The sequence below is a fragment of the Neofelis nebulosa genome, chromosome 18, assembly GCF_028018385.1.
Source record: "Neofelis nebulosa isolate mNeoNeb1 chromosome 18, mNeoNeb1.pri, whole genome shotgun sequence".
NCBI classification, from domain to species: Eukaryota; Metazoa; Chordata; class Mammalia; order Carnivora; family Felidae; genus Neofelis; species Neofelis nebulosa.
Genome location: NC_080799.1, coordinates 43,697,111 through 43,718,277, shown reverse-complemented (window position 1 = coordinate 43,718,277; position 21,167 = coordinate 43,697,111). Strand labels below are relative to the sequence as shown.

At 62.2% G+C, this 21,167-nt stretch overlaps 2 protein-coding genes across 7 annotated transcripts; both read right to left on the bottom strand.

Annotated features, from left to right (window-relative positions):
- Positions 1 to 1,258: 1,258 nt before the first annotated feature.
- On the bottom strand, positions 1,259 to 15,490 carry HS3ST6 (heparan sulfate-glucosamine 3-sulfotransferase 6). Of its 6 annotated transcripts, XM_058710101.1 has the most exons (5): positions 13,230 to 15,490; positions 10,841 to 10,933; positions 7,538 to 10,543; positions 6,875 to 6,904; positions 1,259 to 2,019 (listed from the first exon to the last, which is right to left on the bottom strand). In XM_058710101.1, exons 3-5 carry the CDS (start codon positions 7,825 to 7,827, stop codon positions 1,404 to 1,406), a joined length of 936 nt encoding a protein of 311 aa, XP_058566084.1. In that variant the 5' UTR covers positions 7,828 to 10,543; positions 10,841 to 10,933; positions 13,230 to 15,490; the 3' UTR covers positions 1,259 to 1,403. The 6 variants fall into 6 exon arrangements, with proteins under 6 accessions (XP_058566084.1, XP_058566083.1, XP_058566085.1 ...); XM_058710100.1 differs by lacking the exon at positions 13,230 to 15,490 and having other exon boundaries at positions 10,841 to 10,960; XM_058710102.1 differs by lacking the exons at positions 10,841 to 10,933; positions 13,230 to 15,490 and having other exon boundaries at positions 7,538 to 8,049; positions 9,578 to 10,532.
- Positions 15,491 to 15,931: 441 nt separating this feature from the next.
- Positions 15,932 to 20,898, bottom strand: MSRB1 (methionine sulfoxide reductase B1). Its single transcript, XM_058710105.1, has 4 exons — positions 20,749 to 20,898; positions 18,763 to 18,911; positions 18,335 to 18,449; positions 15,932 to 16,775 (listed from the first exon to the last, which is right to left on the bottom strand). Exons 1-4 carry the CDS (start codon positions 20,801 to 20,803, stop codon positions 16,744 to 16,746), a joined length of 351 nt encoding a protein of 116 aa, XP_058566088.1. The 5' UTR covers positions 20,804 to 20,898; the 3' UTR covers positions 15,932 to 16,743.
- Positions 20,899 to 21,167: the final 269 nt, after the last annotated feature.

Here is a 21,167-nt window from a genome sequence, read left to right as displayed (position 1 = left end):
GCAGGCTCCGGGCCGCTGAGGAGAGATGCCCCCAACTCCCTCCCCACTTCCTGTCGAGCCTCTTCTCACAGACAATCAGGTGACCCCAGGTGTCTACCACTGGTAAGGTCATGTGACAAAGACAGTAGCCACCGGGACTGCTGGGCCCGCTGGCTCACGGTTAGCCAGAAAAGGTGCCTGGAAGGTAAGCGGTCACTCCCCTGGAAATCCTCCCTCATTTCCACCCCGGGGCCCAGGACAGGCAGCTACTCCAACTAGCCCAGAGCTGGAAAGGCCACAGGCAGGGCTGAAGATTTGATATGGACCCAAGGCCTGGGGCGCAGAGGACGCAGCCAGGTCCTGTGAGGACCCAGCACAGCCGGGGCATGCCAGGCTTGGTTCCAAGGGTCCCCGGAGGTCATTGTCAGGGTGGTTTATGGGCACCTGGCAAGCAACACTGTGGCCAGGAGCAGGTGACAGTCATTAGGAAGGGGCCCCCACCTTCCCAGGGGCAGAGGGGCGGATAGGGCAGCTTAGCCCACCCGAGGCTGGCCTAAGTCAGGATCTGAGCAGGCAGCTGGGCCCCAGATGGGCATTCACCTCTGCCCATCCCCCCAGGGCGGGAGCCCTTCCTGGAACACAGCAGAACTGGGGCATCCAGGGCCTGGGGGAGTGGGTGGAACCCACTGAGAGGGCAAGTCCCCCCAAGCGGGCAGGGTCTGGAGGGTGGGAGTGGCAGCATGGGTGTGGCCTGTGGTGGGTGGTGCCACACTGTCCCCAGGGACTTGGGGATGCTTAAAACCAATACCCCGCTGCTGCTCCTCACGTCACACTCCGTGTAACGCAACCTCACCAGATTCCCAGGAGGGAGCATCCAATGGGCACTAAGACACGAAATCAGCCGCAGTCGTGGGTGCAGCCCTGAGTTGGCCAGATCCAACTTTCATCCCCCCCCCCAGCCCTCACGTGGGCAACCTGGAGCCTCAGTTTCCTCATCTGTCGCACGGGGACAACATTCCAGCATAGCTCAGCATCCCAGGGCGGACAGGAGGGCCTCCAGAGTCTGAGCTGTGCGTCACTGGGCAGGCCCTAAACCTCTCTGAGCCTCAGTTGCTCATGTGTGACATGTGGCCAAGCTCACTGCACACCCCAAGGGATGTCTACGGATTGGGTTTTGGACTACTCTGGGCATACGAACGGTGCCCTGTAGAGACAGGTGGTATGGTTAGCGTTTCCCTGGGCGGTGGCACCTCCAGCCCCCGTCTGGCCACCTTCCAGATTATGTGGAAGAACACAGACCCAGGCTTTATTCCTTAAATACTTTTCCCTACCCATCATCTGTCTGCAGGCTCCACGGCCCGGCGGCCGGCATAAATTAAGGTGAGCGAGGGTCCCCGGGCCGGGCACGGGCTGGCCCGCCCTCCTCAGTCCCAGCCAAAGTCCTGGCCGGTCATCTGGTAAAACCTGCGGTTGAAGGGCCGGTAGAAGTCCCGAAGGCGCCGGACCACAGCCTCGGGCACGCGGGGGTGGGGCCGGCCCTTGGATTTGCCCAGGCAGCGGGGGCGGCTGCCCCCCTGGGCCTTCTTGAGGCAGGGGAAGCCCTTGGTGGCGTTGAAGTAGAAGTGCTTGTCCGTGACCACGCGTTTGAGGCCCAGGAAGTCCTGCACGCGGCCCACCTCCCCGGCCGGGTCGCTGACCAGGCGCTCCCCGCTGACGAACAGGAAGCGGGACAGGGGAAAGAGCCGCAGCCAGTTGGTCAGGTGCTGGGCGTACAGGCCGATGCGTACGGCGCTCCAGGCCGTGTCCACGGGGCCCAGGCCGTGGCGGAAGGCCAGGGCACGGAAACTGGGCAGGCCCGGGGTCTTGGAGAGCGTCTGGGCGTAGTCGGAGATGGCCCGTGTCACAGGGTTCCGCACCACCACGATCAGCTTCGTGGCCGGGGACATGCCGTGGATGCGGCCGGGGGCCTCCCGAGTCACGAAGTAGCTAGGGGTCTTCTCCAGGGTGATCTGCCCGTCCAGGGTGCGTGGCATCAGGCTCCTGTGGGGCGGGTGGGAGCAGAGGGAGGTGAGGGTGGGGACTGACCCCCAGGGAGCCAGGGCTGACCTCCCCTTCCTCCAGGGAGCCTCCAGGGCAGGCAAGCCTTCCCCACCAGACCCACCCACCCTAGGTGCTTGGGTGGCCAGATATAGGCTGTGAGGCGGTGCACCGAGGGGCCTGTCCTGCCAGGCTACCCACCTCCCTCCCAGAGCCGGACCGTGCCCACGCCAGACCCCGTCCTCGTGAGGCCAGCGGCCTGGACCTGCTGCCCACACGGCTGAACCAGCCCCCCCGCCCCCCCCCCCCCCGCAGGCCCCTGCCCCGTAATTACCTCCCGTCACACACACAGCAAGGGGCTGATGGCATCCCTTAAATTAGGCCATTAATTGTTGACAAGTATCCCCTCTCGTTCCCTCCCCTGCACAGCCTTCTCCCACCTCTGATGACAGCCCTGCTGACCTGGGCCACACACATCAGAATGGACCAGAATACCAAAAGCCACTAGCGGTGGTTGAGGACCCGTCCCAAGACCCCAGCCGCCTGGGCCTCCCAGACCTGGCTTGGACCCCAACGTGCAAGGCTGCAGCTGACCAGGGGAGGGGAGCACGGACCCCATCCCAAGGTTCTGGGGAGTCGGGCCCTGACCACGCCAAGCCTGGGGAAGCCCGTCCTGAACCAGTGCCCCACAGCCACGCCTGCCAGCCAGGTAGCACAGTGTGCGGTGGGCAGGGCGCGGCCTGGCCAGCTGAGCAAACAGCTCCGAGGGAGGGCTGGGAACTAGGTCAACAGAGGCAGAGGCTCCCGGGATCTGTGGGAGGCAGAGGGAGGGGAGGCCTCCGCCCAGCTAGCCCTGCCTCCTGTCCTCCTGCCCCTCTGACAGCCCCCCCACAACTGGCCCCAGCCAGGAAGGTGGGGCTCAGGTTGCAGGTTCCAGGGTCTCAAGCCCCTGGGAGTCTCTTCTTCCTGCTCAAAACCCCAAAACACCCAGGACAGGTGGGCACACAGGTGCACAGACCCACGAGCTGGGGCGCTTAGCTTGGAGGGTGCTGGTGGTGGGATGGGGGGTGCGCACGTGTGAGTCCGGAACAAGCCACCGGCTCCCTGACTCCACCTCGGGGGCCCAGGGGCGGCCGGTGGGCTGAATGGGCTGCTAGCTATGGGAGCCTCCCCACTCGCTCAGAACAAGGCCCTGGGCAGAGCCGGTCTGGGAGGTCATGGGGACAAGTCTGCTTCTCCCATCTCTGTGAGCTGCTCACTGCCCCATTTCATAGGCAGGCACACCGAGGCTCCGAGAGGAAGCAGGAAGTACCAGGGTGGACGTTAGTCCGCAGCCCTGCCCTGCACCTGCCGCTGCCAGAGCCCCTGCACCTCGCGGCCTGCCTCCCGCAGCTGGGAACCCAGGGAGGAGCAGACCCCGGTCCTCCCCGTTCAAAGGGACAAGTTCAAGGAGACCTCGGGTGGTGACAACGCCAAGGGCTGAGGCCCACGGCAACAGGGGTCCCTTTCCATGAGAGGGAACTCATAATAAGGGGTGGGTGTCCCTGCACTGAGCCTCACTGCTGACACCCACAAAGAGACGCAGTGCCACACAGCATCAGAAGTCACCACCCCTCCTTTCATTGTCCTTCTCAGGGAAGGAACCCGCTCCGATGGCTCAGGGAACTCCCCCCACCCAGCTTTGACATCAGCACCTTTCTCCCCAAGGAAGTTAGAGGAGCAGAAGCAGAGCCACGCCTCCAGACCGCCAAGGGGAGGGGTGGAGATGGGGGGGGGGGCGGTGCAGACTCTACTGGCCCACTCCTGCCGCAAACTGGCTTTGAGCTCCAAGATCTTTGGGATCAATTACTCTCCCCAGGCCTAGCCAGAGCTCGGAGTAGGGTAGGGATGGGGGCTTTTGTGGGGTGGCAGAGACCGAGGAGGATACGAGGAGCAAGATACTGACCCCCACACAGCAAACATCTGACAAGCTGTTCTATGGACACCCCACACACACACACACATACACACACACACACACACACACACACACACACGCACGCACGCACCACCCCCACAGCTCATCTGGTCTGCATTTCCCTGCGGCTTCAATCCAGCCCTGGGCGACTCTCCCTCCTCTGTCTGGGCCTCGCTCCGTGTCCCACACCTCTCCTGGGCCCCATCCAGCCTGCCTGGGACCCAGCAGAAACCAGTTCCAGTTCCAGGTGGAACCCTGCAGTGCTGGGGGCATGGGGGCATTGAGTGCCCTGCCACAGGGGTCTCTGTCTCCGGGTGAGCAGGGACAGATAAGTCCCACAGAAGCCGGGGTCCCTCCCCCCACATACTCACACCCCTCCTTCACTGCTCCTGCTTGGGCCCCAGGACCGAGGGGGGGGTGTCCCCCACCCCTGCACCCCTCGCCCCTCTCCTCTCGCTTTTCCAAAACACTGGGGTCAAAGTATAGCCCCCACTTGTCCCTAGATAGGGCACTCCTCCCTGAACTGAGACTTGGAAGGGTTTGTGTGACTTCAGCACCTGCCAAACAGAGTGAGTGAATAAAGGAACAAATGCTGAGTTTGGGCGCCCTTGAAGGTCGCAGTCCCCAAGATAGAGGACCCTCAGGAGCCTGAGAGATGAACTTCCTAGAGCCCAAGGAGAGGGGACGGTTGGGCCAAAATCAACTTTGAGCAGGTCCTACCTGCCCAGTCCACGGGAAGGACCAAAGTCACTGCCCGGAATGAGATTGGTCACAGCCCCGTGAGCAAGGGGGGAGGGGGGGTCCCAAAAATTCAAATGGGGGCACTAGCTGCTCCTCCTCTACACACTGCCCCGACTCCCCACCCAGAACAGGGCTCTGTGCTCGCTGGAGGTCAAAATCAGGGTCCCGAGAGCAGATAACACGGCCAGACCACGCCCAGGGGCTGGCCGACGTCTTTGCACTGGGGGAAACTGAGGCGGGTGGGCATTTTCAGAGGCTCAGTGCATCCTCACAGCCGGTTGAAAGGAGAGACAGGTCCAGAGGCACAGGGCCACCGAGGGGAATACCAAGCCCACCTCCACACATGTCACTACACAGCCACAGCCCTTTTGAGGGCACTTGGACACACGTACCTCAGAAGCTCAGCCAGCCTGCATTGGCCAGAGGGGTCAGTGCTCGCCAGCCCTGACAACTCTGGGTTCCTGGAGGCCACTGGAACCTGACCCTCTGCCTCCTCTGTATCCGCCCCTCCCCCCAGGGGAGGTGGCTCTAAAAAGGAGGAAGGACAAAGTCTCTTCTCCACCAAACATGCTCCGGAATCCCCCGGAATCCCCCGGGCCCCACGCCGGGCACCCCAGTGTCCCAGGAGCTCCCTACCCAGAGCTGAGAATCTGCCCCCTGCCTCTCAGATGCCTCGTCCTCTCCAGAGCGGGAGCATGCACCCAGGGAGGGCCTGCACAGCCCCCCTGGACCCCAGGCTCTTTGAGACCAGCCTCTGCAGCAGCCCCTCCTTAGTCCAGCCCGGTGCCTCCCCACAGCTCCTTGTAGTTACAGTTCATGGGGTCAGTGATGGGCTCTGAAGTCTGCTATAGCTAACAGTGTGTCCTCCACCCTCCTTCCTGTCCCCTCCCCTCCTTCCCTCCTCCTCCCCCTCCTTCTCTCCTCCTCCTCTTCCTCTCCTTCTGCAGGGCAACAGCATCAACAGCATCCCGGGATTAGGGATGCTTTTGGATGCTGCAGCACCGTCAGAGTGGGGTAGCGTCTCTCCCTGAGCACCAGGCATGCTGGGGGATTCAGCCAACTGGGTCCAAGGATAGACTCACTTTTCCCTCACCATCTGGCTTCCCTAAGACCCTCGACAGCAGTAATCCTTCAGAGCTCAGGAACCGGGACCCCCGTTCTCAATGGGGCCCCTCCAAACCCGTGAGTGGTTTCAATGCAAAATGCAAAGATAACAAAGGGGAAGGGGTGGTGGGGGGTTGGTATCTGGGAAGAGGAAACTGGTACATCTGAAAGTCAAAAGCCCGGGTCCTGCCACCCCCCACTCCCCATTAATTCACCAGGTGACCTTGCGCTGGGTCCTCTCTGCCCCATAGTTTGGGGATGAGGTGAAAGCTGCGGGGAGTGGGGTGACTCACTCTCCATCTGTAAGCCCTCGCTTCCCCGCAGGAAGGGACAGGCAGGCTTGTGCACGGTCGAAGGAGGCAGAGGGCAGGGCCTCATGCTCGCTGCCTCAGCGGGGGCCGGAGTGGGGGTGCTCCCCCACATTCTACCACAGCACCCCAAGGCCAGCCAGACAGGCAGCGGGACAGCTACAGAGCCCCTTGAGCGAGGCTGGGGCCCCAATCCCCACCCCTTCCTCCTAAGTAAAGCCATGACTCTCTCCGGACCCCCAGGACCACAGAGAAGGACTCCTCTTCTCGGGATTGGGGTTCTGGGGGAGGAAACAGACGCTCTCTAGGAGGCTACAGGGAAAACTCTTGGGGTGATTGGCCGGAGGTCAGACATGCTCTCCCAGGGTGATCCAGTGGGGAAGCGCCGATAAGCATAAAGCATTTCTTATGCCACTCAAACCCCACTAGCTTCAAACTACTGGTGTAGGATTGAAACTCCTCCCCGCCACTCTTGCAGGGACCCCTCAGCAGCCCTGAACCAGGGTTTCCCCTGGAGTTTCAAAGTTTCTGGGAGCCCCCGGCCAGTGACCGCTCCTCCTTTCCGAAAACCCAAAGCTGGGGGGCCCGCGTCCGCGGGGTCAAGCTTCGCCCCCCCCCACACACACACACACAACCAGGCTGGTCTCAGCCCGGATTCCGGACACCTGCCCCCCCCCCCCCGCGCCCCCAATGAGACCCCCAGGGGCGCGTTCCCCTGTTGTTGGAAGGCACCCGCCAGGGCGCTCACCGGTACCAGGCGAGGCCGCGCTCGTAGCACCTGTCGAAGAAGTGGGGCTCAGAGCCGAGCGCGCGGACGTCGGGGTGCAGCCGCAGGAACTCCAGCAGGGCGCGCGTGCCGCCCTTCTTCACGCCCACGATGAGCGCCTGCGGGAAGCGCCGGCGTCCCGGGCCGCTGGCCACAGGCAGGCCCGGCGCCCCCCGGGGGCCGACGGCGCGGAGCGGCTCAGCGGGAGCGGGCGCCGGCACCGGAGCGCGGGCGGCCGGCGGGCAGCGGCCGGGGAGGGCGCAGAGGCAGTAGGCGCCGAGCACCAGCGCGGCGAGAAGCAGCGGCGCACGCGGCACCCGCAGCGCGGCCCCCTGCCCGGCCCCCGCGCCCTGGCCGCCCCCGGCCCCGCCGCCCAGGCCGCCGCTACCTGCCATAGGGTGGTGCTGCGCCCAGACGGTGGAACGCGGGCTACAGGAGCGAGCGCATCCCGGCCCGTGCCGCGCTCAGCCAGCCGGCGCCGGGCTTCTGCTCTGCGCCCCGCTACTCGGCAGGCTGGAAGCCGCCGCGGGGCGGGACCCGGAGGCCCCGCCCAGCCCGGAGGCCCCGCCCCCTGGACCACTCCCGGGCCCGGGACTCGCAGGCGCCCGCCGCGGCTGAGGCGTGATTTGGAGCCGCAGAGGTTACCTGTCGCGCCCTCTTGGAGACCTGAGCTCCAGCCTGCGAGGCTTCGGGGTCATCACCATTGCGCTCCTGGATGCTGCGGCGACGGGTCGGGTCTCAGGGCAGTGACAGGACTGAGATGAAGGACCGGCTCTTAGAAGGCCGATCCCAGTCCCTCCGGACAAGGGCGTAGCAGCAGGTGCGCGGGTGAGTGTGGCCCCGGGCCCTACTGCGCCACGGCGTTCCCGGGAATGTTGAGGGAAGTCTGAGGGGAGAATGGGGCGCGCTTTCCTGACAGTTGGCTTGCCATTCATCAGGGTCCCAACCCTGGCGGCCGGAGACGGTTGTCCAATACGATTACCATTTTAGGGTCCTGGGAAGCAGGCTCAGGGAGGACAGGCGTCTGTCCCAAGGCCCCATTCAGATCTGTCTCCTGACCCTTTCTACCATGTCACACCGTCTGTCTCTGCAGCCCAGTCCACCTGGCGTTGCCCTGGGATGTCAGGGACCCATCTCTAATGCTGGCAACGTGGCTCCTGTAGATGAGAAGATTCTGGAGAGGTGGGACGGGAGACCGGAAGGAGGAGCCCGGGTTCTATCTTAGGAGCTCCTGCTGAGGTGCAGTGACATTCAGGGGCCAGGGGCCACTCACAGTTATGGGACCTGCTGGGCGCTGGACACTCTGTGGGGAGTTTATGCAGCCCCAGGTTCACTGAACCCCCCACACAGCACAAGGAAAGCAGAGAAGGAAAGGGCTCCGGGAGCAACAGTCCCAGGGAGAGACGGAAAAGGAATGGTGTCGTCTCTATGTCTCTGCCCAGGGCTTCCTCACTGAAGCTTGGTGCCCCATGGGCATGGGCTCCTAGGAGAGGCCGACCTCTCACTAGCTGCTCAGAGGCCACTGCCCTGGGTTCTGCTTGTTCCTGGGACCAATGGCATCTGGGCAAGTCCCAGAAACCTGGGGCCTCTCCAAAGGCCAGGGGCCTCTGTGACCCACAGGCATTTCCAGGTCTCCCACCTAGAGGCAGCCCTGAACTAAGGGGGCTCTGCAGAGCCAGTGGCATGAAGGCCGCTGATCAGGGCCCCAGCCCGGATCCCAGACACAGGCCTGCACCTGCTTGTCAGGACAAGACTCAGCCAGGAGCCCTGTAGGCGGGTCGTTGGCACAGTACTGTCTGGGGTGCATGTTGATACACACAGGGTCACAGGAAGTTCTTCTTCTGGTCTAGCTTAAAAGGGGATCTGTTCCAGACAGACTGGTTCTCCTTAGACCTGTCCTGGGTGGGGCCCTGCTCCACCTGGAGCACCCACTCAGTCTCAGCAGGCCCCTCTCAGGGCTCCATTCCAGCATTCGACCCTGGCGGCCCCTCCGTCTCCCGGCCCTGGCCCAGGGAGAGTGGCTTCCTCCTCCCAGCCTTGGCTCATGCTGTTCCTCCTACTGAGAATGGCTTTTCCTCAGCCCCCCAACCCCTGACACACACACCTGCTTGAGGATTTTCCAGAAGCAACTTATCAACGACAGCAGGACATGCTGGGGGCTGGGGAATGGAGTCCGGGGACAAGGATAATTTCCTAGCTGAGCCCCTCCCTCCAGCCACCATCCATCAAGTGACAGGTGGGGGCAAATCTGGGGATACCCAGGAAGGCAGCCTTGGGACATTTGCTCATCGGGGGGGTCCCTAGCACCTAACAGAGACTGGCACCAAATAGGCACTTGACGATGGCCAGCTAGTGGAAGGATGTGAATGGAGGAAGAGGTCAGGGAAGACTTTCTGGAGGAAGTGATGGTCAGGCAAGCCTCCTCACACATGGCGGTTGCCGCCTTCCCTCCTGCCCAGGATGTCAGAGTGGCCCCTCCGATCTGCCTCTGCCCTACCTTGCCATCAGGGTCCAGCCCCAGCTCTCCACTGGCACCTCTCTGTGTGGTCTAGACACAGTGGATCCCCCGCTCTGAGCCACATGGCAGGAAGTGAGTCGAAAGAAACCAGGCCATGGGAGCACCGGTCCTGTAGCTGTCCCTGCACCCTGAGAGGCTCGCTCACCTCCCGCCCTGTCTGGTCTCACCTCCACTGCGAAGAAGAAATGCATCAGCCCGCTTCTCTGCCAGCTGGATCTCCCGGGAGGGCCCCTTGGCCTTCAGGGTCCAACATGGCTCAATCCCCCCTTGCCGAGACTGGACCCCCTGCCCAGGCAGGATGGCCAGGCAGAGGTCCGTCTGTCCATCCTCCTTAGGCCAACCATCAGACATTGAGGTAGTCAGGTCTGGTGTGCTAGCTGGCTGGGAGGAGGCAGCACTGGGGAAGAGTGGCCGGAGCTGCGGCCTGCTAGTAAACGCCGTCCCTGGAGGAGACGACAGGGAAGGTCAGAGCAGAGGGGGACACAGGGGCGAGTCCAGGGAAGAGGCCTGGGGAGCGAGGTCATGGCAAGAGGAAGGCCCAGCCTGGCCTCACAGACCCATGACCCAGCTGCCCAGCTATATCTGAGTCCCCTCCACTGACTGTAATTACTCCCTTGGTGGGTGATTTTGGTCCCCATCTGTCTCCACCTCCCCGTGAGCACGGCAAGGGCAGGGATGGGGTCAGTCTTGACCACGGTGAGCACTCATGAATGTTTGTCGAGTGACTGAGTGGCCTGGCTGTGAGTGAGAATGTGAGTGACGGAGTCTATGTGTGCGCCCCGCCCCCGGGCTCCTCTCTTCCTCTTTCGCAGACTGTCCCCTCCCCAGGGCGGGCACCCCCAGCGTGGGCCCCCACAAGCAGGGTGCGTCAGCAGCTGCCCCACTCTGGAAAGTGATCCCTAACACCGTGCGGTCCCTCCCTCCACGGGGGACAGCTGGGGGAGATTTCACACATGCGGGGCTTCCAGAACTCCCTTCGCTAGAACCACACCCTTACCCCCTCGCCCGACTCCCGCAGTCTGCGGGGGTCCTGGAGCCTGCGAGGGGGGCCGAGAGGAGGGGGCTGCGGCCGAGGGCAGGCCCAGCTGTCCTTGATTTGTGTGGGGTTGTTCCGCTTCAGATGCCGGATTTGCCTGCGCACAGAGAGGATGCGGTTTTCTCCTGGAGAGGGACCCCTCAGAGATGTCTACCCACCGAGCCCACCCACCCCCGGACTCCACTGTTCCCAGTTCACCCTGGTAGGCAGCGAGGTGGGGCAGGAGCACCTGCCCCCTCCTAGCAGGTGACCTTGGCAGGTAAGGCGTCAAGTCTCTCTGAACCTCACTTTCCTACTTTATCAAACAACGTGGACACTGGCCCCATCCCTCTGGGTGTTGAGCTCCTAAGCTCTTTGTGGTGAGGTGGCAGTGGGCATGGGACAGCGTATTCACTATTCATCCTTCTTGGACGAGACTGGAGAGGAAAGACTTTCGGGGGCCTGGCTGGCCAGAACCCAGGGCCTTGTTCCTGATGACCAGCTCCGCCTGGGGCAACGTGGCACAGAAGGGTTTGCCAGGGCAGACAAGATTCCCAGGGTCCGGAGGGACACATGAAAAGGCTCCGTTGACCAGGAGATTCTCTGTCTCTGTTCCCTTAACCTGCATGAGATTCTCGGTCTCTATTTCGCTCTGACCCTCCCCTGCTTGGGCTCTCGCTCTCGCTCCCTCTCAAAATAAATAAACATTAAGAAAAAAAAAAAAAAAAAAGGAAACAAGGCTGTTTCTGCCCCCACACCATCCCCACGACCTCCAGCTTCACAGCCCCGAGCTAGGCCTCTGGACCTAGAAGCCCCCCAGCCACATGGGGAGGGCTGGGCATCATCTAATGGCCCCACAGCAGGGCACTGTGCCCTGGCGGGGCCCCCCGTGGGCCAGAAGGTGGCTGTGAGCACCTTCCATTGGAAGCCAGGAATCTGACGCAGGCTAAGGAACCCCAAGCTCCGCAGAGGCACAGGACCCTGCGGGCTTGTGGGGTGTATGTGTGTGCACGATTGGGGGTTCAGAGGCTCGCCCACCGGTCCCCAGCCTGCATCTCCCCACGCGCCAACCGGAAGCAAGTCCAGCCTGGCCAGTGGACAGGACGCCCTCAGACAGCCACCCCCCCCCAACCCCTCATTTCCAGGGGAAGCACCCCATCACCACAGTTGGCCGGACAGACAGCCGGGCTTGTTGCACTTGGCCTTCAAGGGAGAGTCAGAACCCAGATGCCAGGGCAGAGCATCTTGGGACCGGTGCCTCAAACTCCTCCTCTTTCCCATCTGCCCCCTCCCTAAGCCGCAGGCTTTCCTGCTCCTGCTAGAGGACCTTGAAGATTGACCTCCACCTCCTCTTCAGAGAACAGTGACTCTGCCCATGTCACCCTTACCAGCCATTGCTGTCTCCCCCTGACTCCAGCCTCTCTGCCCTCCCCCCCCACTTCCAGACACACACCAGGAGTTCCCGGCTCAGAGATGGGGGCCCAGCAAAAACCCAGTGTCTAGACTAAGGGAACAAAAAGCCACTGGAGTCAGAGGTGGAGGGGGCAGCCCAGGGCAGCAGGCAGGCTGCATAGTGGGGGTGCAGGGCACCGAGGGCCCTGGCTCCTGTGGGCTCCTGTTCCCCCAGGTTCTGAAGCATGGATAATCTCTGTGATTTTACGAGGAACAAATTATGCCCGCATACAGGCCTTGGGGGGCAGTGAGGGGTAGGGGTGGAGGGAGCCTATCTGCAGGTAACCCTTAGTCCTTCCTCCCACCCACCCCCGACCCCACCCCCACCCCCATCTTCTCTGTGCTTCCTGCCCCTGAGCTGCTGTAAGCAGAACCCTAGGGCTGGGGTAAGGTGACAGGTGGTCCCGGGGTCCCTGCATCTCCCAGACCACAGACACGCTCACACAGATGTGCGGCTTGGCTCGCTCACCCCTACAGAGTGAGCAGAAGGCAGTGCAATTTAACATACACTCCTCGGCCACTTCTCCGTGCACTCTCCCATGGGGCTCAGCGTGGGGGAGGGAACACGATGAGTGCACCGTGGACACTGACTTGAAGGAGCTCTCTGACCTGGGGTGAGCTGAGGCCTGTAAGCGGGGACCGCAGGGACCCGGTCTGTGCACACATATAGGAGACCAGCCCGGGGCCCCCGCAGCGTGGGGGCAGGAGAGAGCCACTGGGCAGAGCCACTGGGAGAGGCTTCTAGAAGGATTCCGGCACATGGGGAGGGGGTGAGAAAGAAGGAACATCAAAGTATAGAAGGCGGGAACACGGGGGCATGTTTCAGAGTGGAGTCTGGCTGGCCTAGAGGCCTAGGTGCGAGGGTCTGCGTGCAAGGAGTGCGGTTAACAGGAGCCCGGGAGCTGCGGTAAATAACACTACTCTCATTCACGGAGTGGAAAGGTGGCTGGGGACACGGGATCTGTGGGACGAGAGCCAGCAGAGCCTGCAGGAACCACAGAGGGAAGTTTCTGGTCTTTTTTTTTTTTTTTTTTTTTTTTTTTGCGGAGATCACACGGGTTGGGGGAGGCTAGCTAGGAGCTGTCACCATTGCGGAGAGAAGTGGGCACAGACGCGAGAAGGTGGTGCCCTCAGAACCTGGTGCCCCAGGTGGGCCAGGATGGCAGCAGGAGCAACTTGAGGACGCTGAAGGGCCGCAGGCTGAAGAGGCAGGGGCATCGGGAGCAGGGGGGTCCCGCGGGGCTGCCCTGGAGAAGGGGCTGGGAGCAACAGGTCACTTTCGCGAAGCCTACCAAATGGAGCCCCTACACCGCCGGCCCTCGCACCGTCGGACGCCAGGAGGCCTCAGTTACCTGTGTTCCGGGTACTGGCAGGCTGGGCCGGCGTGGCCGAGCGGGCTGGAGGACGCCGGCCCTCACCACTGAGCACCGCTGGGTCACGGGGTCCCTGGAGGGGGCTGGATCAGCCCTCGCCGTCGGAGGTGCCGCTGCTGCGCCCCTGGCGGAGCCTCGGGGAACTGCAGGGCCTCTCAGACCGGCCCTGGCGCACGCGCAGCGCGGAGCGAGCTCGCCCCCTGCCCGTGGGTGCTGCACACAGTCCCTGCGCCGCTCGCTAACTGGTGGCCTCCGAAAGGGTTCATCGCGTTACGTCCCCTACCAGGACCTCGTATGAGGGTGGGGACCCGGACGCTGGCTTGGCGGTGACCTCCACCGTCCTCTCTGGGCGCCCCCTCCCACTTGCCTGACCAGCCCACATTCGTGCACGGAGTCACAGGGTTCCTGGGACCTACGAATCGGCCGCACCCCCACCAAGGTCACGGCTCTCCCTGGCACTTGTCACCCAGAGAAAACGAAAGCCGTGAGTGAGCACAAGTCCCAAGCACGGTTGGGTCACTCACACACGCTGCCAGCGTCTCCTGAGCAGGGCCGCGGGCCCCTACAGGGGATCAGCGGGATCCCAGACACATACCACTTCCTCCCTTGCCCTGGGTGCCCCCGCGTGCACGGGCCTGCCGGCGGCTGTTGACTGGTGTTGACGGAGCATGGGGAGCGGTCTGCCCCTGAACAGAACACTTGTCTGCAAGGGTCCACTTGGCAAGGGAGGGGGCGTTGGAGGGGGAGGGAGGGAGCTGGGTTCTCAAAAAGTCTTTTGTTTCTCAGGAGGAAGTAGGGCTGCAGGCCAAAGGTTATGGTGTAACCCAGCAAGAAGGAGGTGGGGGGATCTATGTTTCCACAAGAGACAACTCACTCCCACCCCAGCCCCTGGCAGACAGGCCCTGACCATAGCCATCCTTTTCCAGGCTCCTGATGAAAGGGGACCACCCTTCTTCCTCCACCCCTCCAAGGACCGTGCTTCCAGCCCTTCCCACCCGCAGTGAACCTGTATGGGGCCCGTGGAGTGCAGGCAGTCAGGTACTGTCCCTCACAGCGTCCCTACCAGCGTCACCCAGGCTCCAGCAGGCCCTCCAGCCTGTCCTGCTGGAGATCTGGCCCCCGAGAGGCAGCCCCAGGGGCATGTCCTGGACACATCCGCCCAATTTGCAGAAGGAGGCCAGCCTGGTCCTAGGCCAAGTTTACTCAGGGACCTGCTGAGCCAGGGGTGCCAGGAGAGGTAAGTAAAGCCCGAGGTCCGCCCTAGCCCTGGGCCTGGAGATTCCCTCTGACCACTCAGCTAGCTGCCTGCCCACTGCTAGGCCCCTTCAACATGCTTGCTGCTTTCAGACTGTGCTCAAAAGATGGTCATCATGTTCCCAGGGCCACTGTTCCTCGTTTGGGGCATAGAAAAGAGGAAAGAGACAGTGTGGGCAGAGAGAACCTGAGGCCTGAGGCAAGTGTCCGGCGTCTCCAAGCCTCCTGTTCCTGCCCTGCCCCACCAGGGTGATGTTGCCTGTAGAAACACACTGAGCATTCAGTCACTGCTCACCTACCGTGGCCTTGCCCTTGGCCAAGACTGGCCGCTAGCCTCCGAGTGTATGGGTCACAGGCTGTGCTAGGCACTGCCCCAGGGCCGATGATGATCCCAGGTGACTGGGACAGCCCCAACCAGGGACACAGAGGGGTCCATGCAGGAAGAAGTCCAGCAGAGATGGGACTGAAGTCGTGGGGTGAAGGGCACACCCTGTGCAGTCCCAGGAGGCAGTTTTCTAGCAGGTGCAGTCAGTACTGGCCCCCCAGCAGGGCAGAGACGGAGATGTTTTCTAGAGAAGGAGGCTGCCACTCTCCCGAATGGGGTTCTTCAGCATGGTCCTCCCTGGTGCTTTTTGTCAGCGCTGACCCCTCCCATTGCACAACTCCCTCTGCACAGACGACCCAGTGACCAAGCTGGTGTCTGAGAGATCTAACCCCACAGGGTGACACACACTCAGAACCCGCACAGCTGCGACACCCCCCGCCACAGCCCCACCCAGGAGGCAGGCTGGGCTCCACAGAGGAAGGTTAAGTGCTCTGCCCAAGGTCACACAGTGAGCCCGCAGCACCTGCACAGGCCAGTGACCCCCCCACCGCCCGCCACCGCCAGAGCAGGGACCCCTAGCCTGTGGCTGGGGATCAGGGAAGGGGCGGAGTCCCATTCCCAAGGAATGAGCAGACCAGACAGACCAGCAGTATCACTGGCCGTCCTTCCCGCCGCCCACCCCGCCAGCCATTCTAACCTCATCCCTCATCCACCACCTTTGCCCTTTTGTCCTCACACCTGCAGGCTCCAATCCTCGCAACGTGGGGATGCTCCCAGCTGCTGAGTACGTCTGCTCCAATTATGCATTTGGAACTGGGGAATAACCGGAGGGTTATCGCCACCCCCCCCCCCACACACACACACACACAATCGAGCGTCCTTCCTCTGGGGTACATATTCACAGCCCTGATCATCATCTGATGTGAACTTCCTGTCTCCCCAAACACAGGGGAAGGCCCGGAGGGAGGCCCATCTGTCTGTCTGTCTGTCTGTCTGTCTTACCGCCGCCTCCCCAGCAGCAGGCAGCACCACTCCATAAATATTTGTGGAACAAGTGAAGCGCCGTGTCCCCGCATCCCTGGTGTGAACGCAGACAGCGAGCCCGTGTTCCGTTTGTTTACTGATCTCCTGATTACTCGAGACAGGAGTTAAGACGGGAGGGGGCTTCGGCATCACCCACCTTCCCGGACAGCAAGGGCTTCAGAGCGGGTACAGGAAGGCACAATCGCTGCTTCCCGGGAAGGTGCGGGCTGTGGGCCCCGGCCTTGCACAATCCAGGAAATGGAGCAACAGCCACTTTCCTAAGCCCGAGTGAGGCAAGGTGGTGAAACCGGGTTCAGGATCTCTCCTCTCGTAACTGGGAGACCAGAAGTCTGGCCCCCGGCCTGCCCCGCCAGCCGTCACAGATCATCACCACTCTGGCTGCCTGGAAGGCTTTGACCAGAGTGAATCATGTAGTGACCAGGGCCAGAGCAGCCGGGGAGGGCTGCCTCCCTCCACACCCTGCCTCACGGCCCAGCCTGGGGGAGATGGGAATGAGCTTCGGCGAGGGCCAGAGCCAGGCTCAGAATCGGGTCCCCCGGGGGTGAGTCCAGACAGACGGGGAGGGGGCAGGGGGCTGCGGAGAAGAGAAGGTGGGGTTGTACCGTCATGCAGAGACCAGCTAGGCTTCCAGCCCACCTCCCTGAGACTCCCACCCGAGCGGAGCCCTCCGGGCCCACCCCGGGCAGCAGGGTGTGGGCCATCCTGCCAGAGCAGTGCCTTCAGGAGAAGCTGTGCAGAGCCGAGATCCTGACGCTTCAAGCAGCCCCCCTCCCCGCCCCGTCTGGATGTCTGGGGTTCCAATTCCGAGGTTGGACGGCCGGAGAGTGGCCACAGCACAGTGTCCGGCTAGAGTAAGTATGTGCTGCCCGCCTACGGCTCCTGAGAGGCAGAAGTTCCTTTGCCTAGAAGGACGGACGGAGAGAAACACAAATCACTGCTAAATTATGCTCCAGACACCATTCCCCGAGCTAGGCGCCCCGCTCCAGCCTGCAGAGCAGGGCAGCTGGGAGCACCGGGCGCCCGGCTTCGGGGAGCCTGTGTGCCCCATTTTGTTCCCCGACACCTCCAGGAGAGCCCAGTCTCTCCTTCCTCCACGGGACAAAGGTCAGTAACTACAAAAGGACAAAATCACGTCACACCTTACCATCGCCGGCCCTACGGACCCTCTCGCCTAGCCTCACTCCCTCAGGACAGCAGCCAGCATGTGATGTTAGCAAGCCCATTTTACAGAGGACCAAACTGAGATTAGGGACTGGCCATGGCCCTGCTGGCGGCAAGTGGGGAGCTGGGATTGGAGCTACCAAGTGTGGGCTGGAGTCCAGAGGGGCCGGCGGTGCAGACAGACGTGCTGACTTGTGAGAACCTGTGCGAGCAAGAGGGCCAGGGCCCAGAGGCGACGCTGCGCCCAGATAAAAACCCAGAGGAGAGACAGCTGCCGAACAAACCCCAGCACCGGGGCCCTCGTTCCCAAGACGTGAGCCCCTTTGCTTTTATGCTTCACGTGCGTTACACAGGCGTTATCTACGTGAATGAGGCAACGGGTTTAATCCTAAGCGATAAGGTATCATAAGTGAAACTCCTCTGGATTTCTGTCAGTTACTGAAAACAGCTACCGATGCACAAGGGCTTTACTAACAAGGAAGTGGCATAAGGCGAACTTCCGGGAACTGGGAGGCACTCCTCTCTGCACACGCTTCTGGCTCATGGAAGGTTTTGTAGGGACACTCCACCTTCAGAGGGTGGAGAAATCTGTTATAAGAACACTGCTGGGGCGGCTCAGTCAGTTGAGCCTCCGACCTCGGCTCAGGTCGTGATCTCGCGGTCCGTGAGTTCGAGCCCCGCGTCGGACTCTGTGCTGTCAGCTCGGAGCCTGGAGCTGCTTTGGATTCTGTGTCTCCCTCTCTCTCTGCCCCTCCCCTGCTCACACGCTGTGTGTGCGTGTCTCTCTCTCTCAAAAATAATTAAACACTAAAAAAAAAAAAAAGGAAGACCTGCCAACAGGAGGACACACGGGAGCGCTTACCGTGTGCCAGGCCCCAGGTGCATCACATCAACGCGGCTGTCCTCAAACAGCCCGTGAAGGAGGCTCTGCGATCACACCCACTACGCAGAGCAGGAGGCCAGCTCAGAGAGGCTGAGGAGCAAGGCCGTGGCCACACAGCCCAGCCCTCAGCGTCTGCCTGGCCTTGCCTCCCCCTCTAATCTCTGGGAAGGTCCAGGCCCCCACAGAAAACTCTTCACCACATCCACCCTTAGATGCCCCTTTTTGGGGCACACGTGACCCATCAGGACATCTGCCCTTGTCCTTGCCCTGCAGCCACCTTTTTGGGGTGGCCCTGGGCAGCTCCTGGGCAGTGTGCTTTGGTGTCCCGATGCTTCGTCACTGCGAGTGGACAAGAACCGTGTGTCCCCCACCCCCGGGCCTCTGAAAGGTACAACAGGCCTGTGTCCAGCTGCTCACCTCTCGGGATGAACTTCAGCGAGCTGCTAAATATTCAGAAGCGGGACTGTCCCGGCTTGGGGCCATCATTCAGGAACTCATGTCCCAGCCCATTGCCACACCTGCCACAGGACACCTGGAAAGACCACAAAACAACTGCAGCAATGGCCCCCCTGCCACCGGCAGAGATGGTGTCCTCCCCCCACCCATTTCCCAAAGTAACTGTGGGCAGGAGAGGTCGCCCTCCATCCCGGAGCCCGCACAGGAAAACAGTCCTGTTTCCCCGTCTCCATCAGGACCCCAGGCTCCCCAGGTAGGTTGGCAGAGGCCAGAAGACCGGCACAGACAGACTCTAAGCCCCGAGAGCTGTAGGGGAAGCAGAGAAGGAGCAGCCACCTCGGGCTCTCCCTGGACAACACCCCTCCCCACCCCCTGGGGCGGCCACCCACCTTTAAGGCTTTAGGCGAATTGTGCTCCGGACGCTTGGCCACACTATCAGCATGAATGGTCTCAGTGAAGGCCGGCCACGGGGACGAGTGTGCATACTTTGAGCGGCTGGAGAAGAGCTCGTAGCCACACTTGGCACACACATAGACACCTGGGGGCAGAAGGGAAGACAAAGGCAGACACGTTGGCTCCAGCCTCTCTGGGGTGAGTGCCCAAATCCTCGGGGCGAGAACACAGCACCGTCCGTCTGCAGGGTGGGCTGCACATTCTATCCACGCTGACACCTGCCACTCCCAGGCCTGGAACACACCACTGAGCTCACGTTCAGTGGTCCTTAGCATGTGCCACGAAGAGCCACTTCTCACACTTATCTCATTGAACTTTATACACAGTCCTGTGATGTAGACCCTCCAGTTTAGCTTAGTTTTGTGGTTGCTTTTTTTTTTTTTTTTTTCAAGTAGGCTCCATGCCCAATGTGGGGCTTGAACTCACGAGCCTAAAGGGCCAATGCTCCACCAACTGAGCCAGCCAGGAGCCCCTTTTTCAGTTTTGTTTTGTAAGAGGACCTTTCCGTTTTAGAGCTGCAGTGCCTGAGTGATGCAAAACACAGCTCGAGGGTGTGCAGTCAGGAAGGAGCCCAGACAGTACGATGAGGAGACAGCACTCCCACCCCAGCAGGCCCCAGCCCACCTCCCTTCCCAAGTGGCCATTCCTGATGCCAGGGAGGCCTTGAGCTGGACACCCAGCCACCGGCCTGCTCTCTGTGAGGGAAGACAATGGTCCCACCAAACAGGTCTCCAGGCCAGACGGGGTGGGGGGGTGGGGGGGGCAGGGCCCAGGAAGACAGAAGCCCAGGGAAGAGAACAGGTTTTAACCCAGCCCCAAAAGATCACTTTGAGGGGGGAAAAAAAGGCTGCAAAACCGACCTGCGGAACAGGTAACTGCTTGGGGCCCCCCACAGGGGAACCCCGCACCCAGTGCCCAGCCTGAGGACAGCCTATCCCAGAGTCCATGAATTACACAGCCTTTGCCAGCCACTGGAGAAGGAAGCAAGAGGGGGATGCCCAGCTGCTGTGGAAGTGGAGCTTCCTGCCTGGCAGAGCCCCCTGAGGACAACTGGGGGCCTACTTCCAGAGGGCCTCGGTGGAGGGCTTTGCCTAGAGAGTCCTGTGCCACAGCTGACATCCACAGATGTCCAGTGTCACCGCCCAGCCTCCTAGAGAGCTGACACCCAAAGGTTCCCACCGAGGCAGTGCACTGCCCTAGTCTTGCCTGTGGGGCACGTTTTTACCAAATTAGGCCATTACCAGACAGCATGGCCCAGAAGGGGACACCCCAGGGCCTCTCAAAGCCTGGGGCCTGGAGGGATGGTTGTCCACGTCCCAAACACCCCCACCCCCACTCCAGCTGTCTGGTCAAACTTCACTGGCACTTGGTTGCCCAGCGGCTCTCCTGGTTACCGAACCCCAGGGCCCTGGGCAGATGGGGGGAGGCACCCGGGAAGACACGTTGGGTCCGAAGGGAACGCTCTATGCTTGCCAGCTTACCTTGCGGATCCCAGGAACCCGGGAGGGGAAAAGGCAGGGGTATCATCAGGGGGTTGCCCTAGGACAAGATACTCGATCGTGTCCCTCTGAAGTCCAGTTCCCAATCCGGATCCCCCCACCGGCGTCACCCCCTCCCTGTACCCTGACCCCAAGGATTCCTCCCAGAAACGGCCTTGCTCACGCACTCCTCGAGGTCAGCGACGCCCTCGCTCTAATGTCCCCTCTCCCCCTCAGGAACCCCTACTTTTCAGGCTCCCCAGACCCCCCCTACTCCGCGGTCCCCTTTACTCACAGGCGCTTCTCCCCGCGCGATCACATTCGCCGCCGGTTGGGGTCCGCCCTTCCCGGGGCTCAAGGGTTCCACCACCGCCCGAGAGCAGCGACGCCCACTCTACTACGCGCCCCCTCCCCGCTGCCCTCCCAGGAGGTCACAGAACAGACCTGGCTCAAAGTGGTTCTGGAAAACCTCGCCCCCAAAGAAGCTGCAGAACGACATGGCGCCGGCAGTACTGCGGGGCAACCGCTTCCTCGGACAGATCCGAGGCCACTGGCCGACTGCCCCCCAGCCGGCGCCCGGGGCCCGCCCCTCCTCTCAAGGCCCAATCACTGCCCGGATCCGGGACGAGGCCCCGCCCCCCCAGAGGACCAATCACGACCGTCCAGGAGGCCCCGCCCCTCCCCCCCGCGGACCAATTTCTCCCTGGGGCGAGGACCTGCCCTCCGCAGTTTCCTCACAGGCCCCGCCCCCGACTGCTCCTAGGGACCGCTAGGGAGCTGAGTCCCCGACGCCCGCGCTCGGCAGCCCCTCCCGAGCGCCAGGGGGCGCCGCTGAGCTGCGCCGGCTTGGAGCGGCGCCTCGC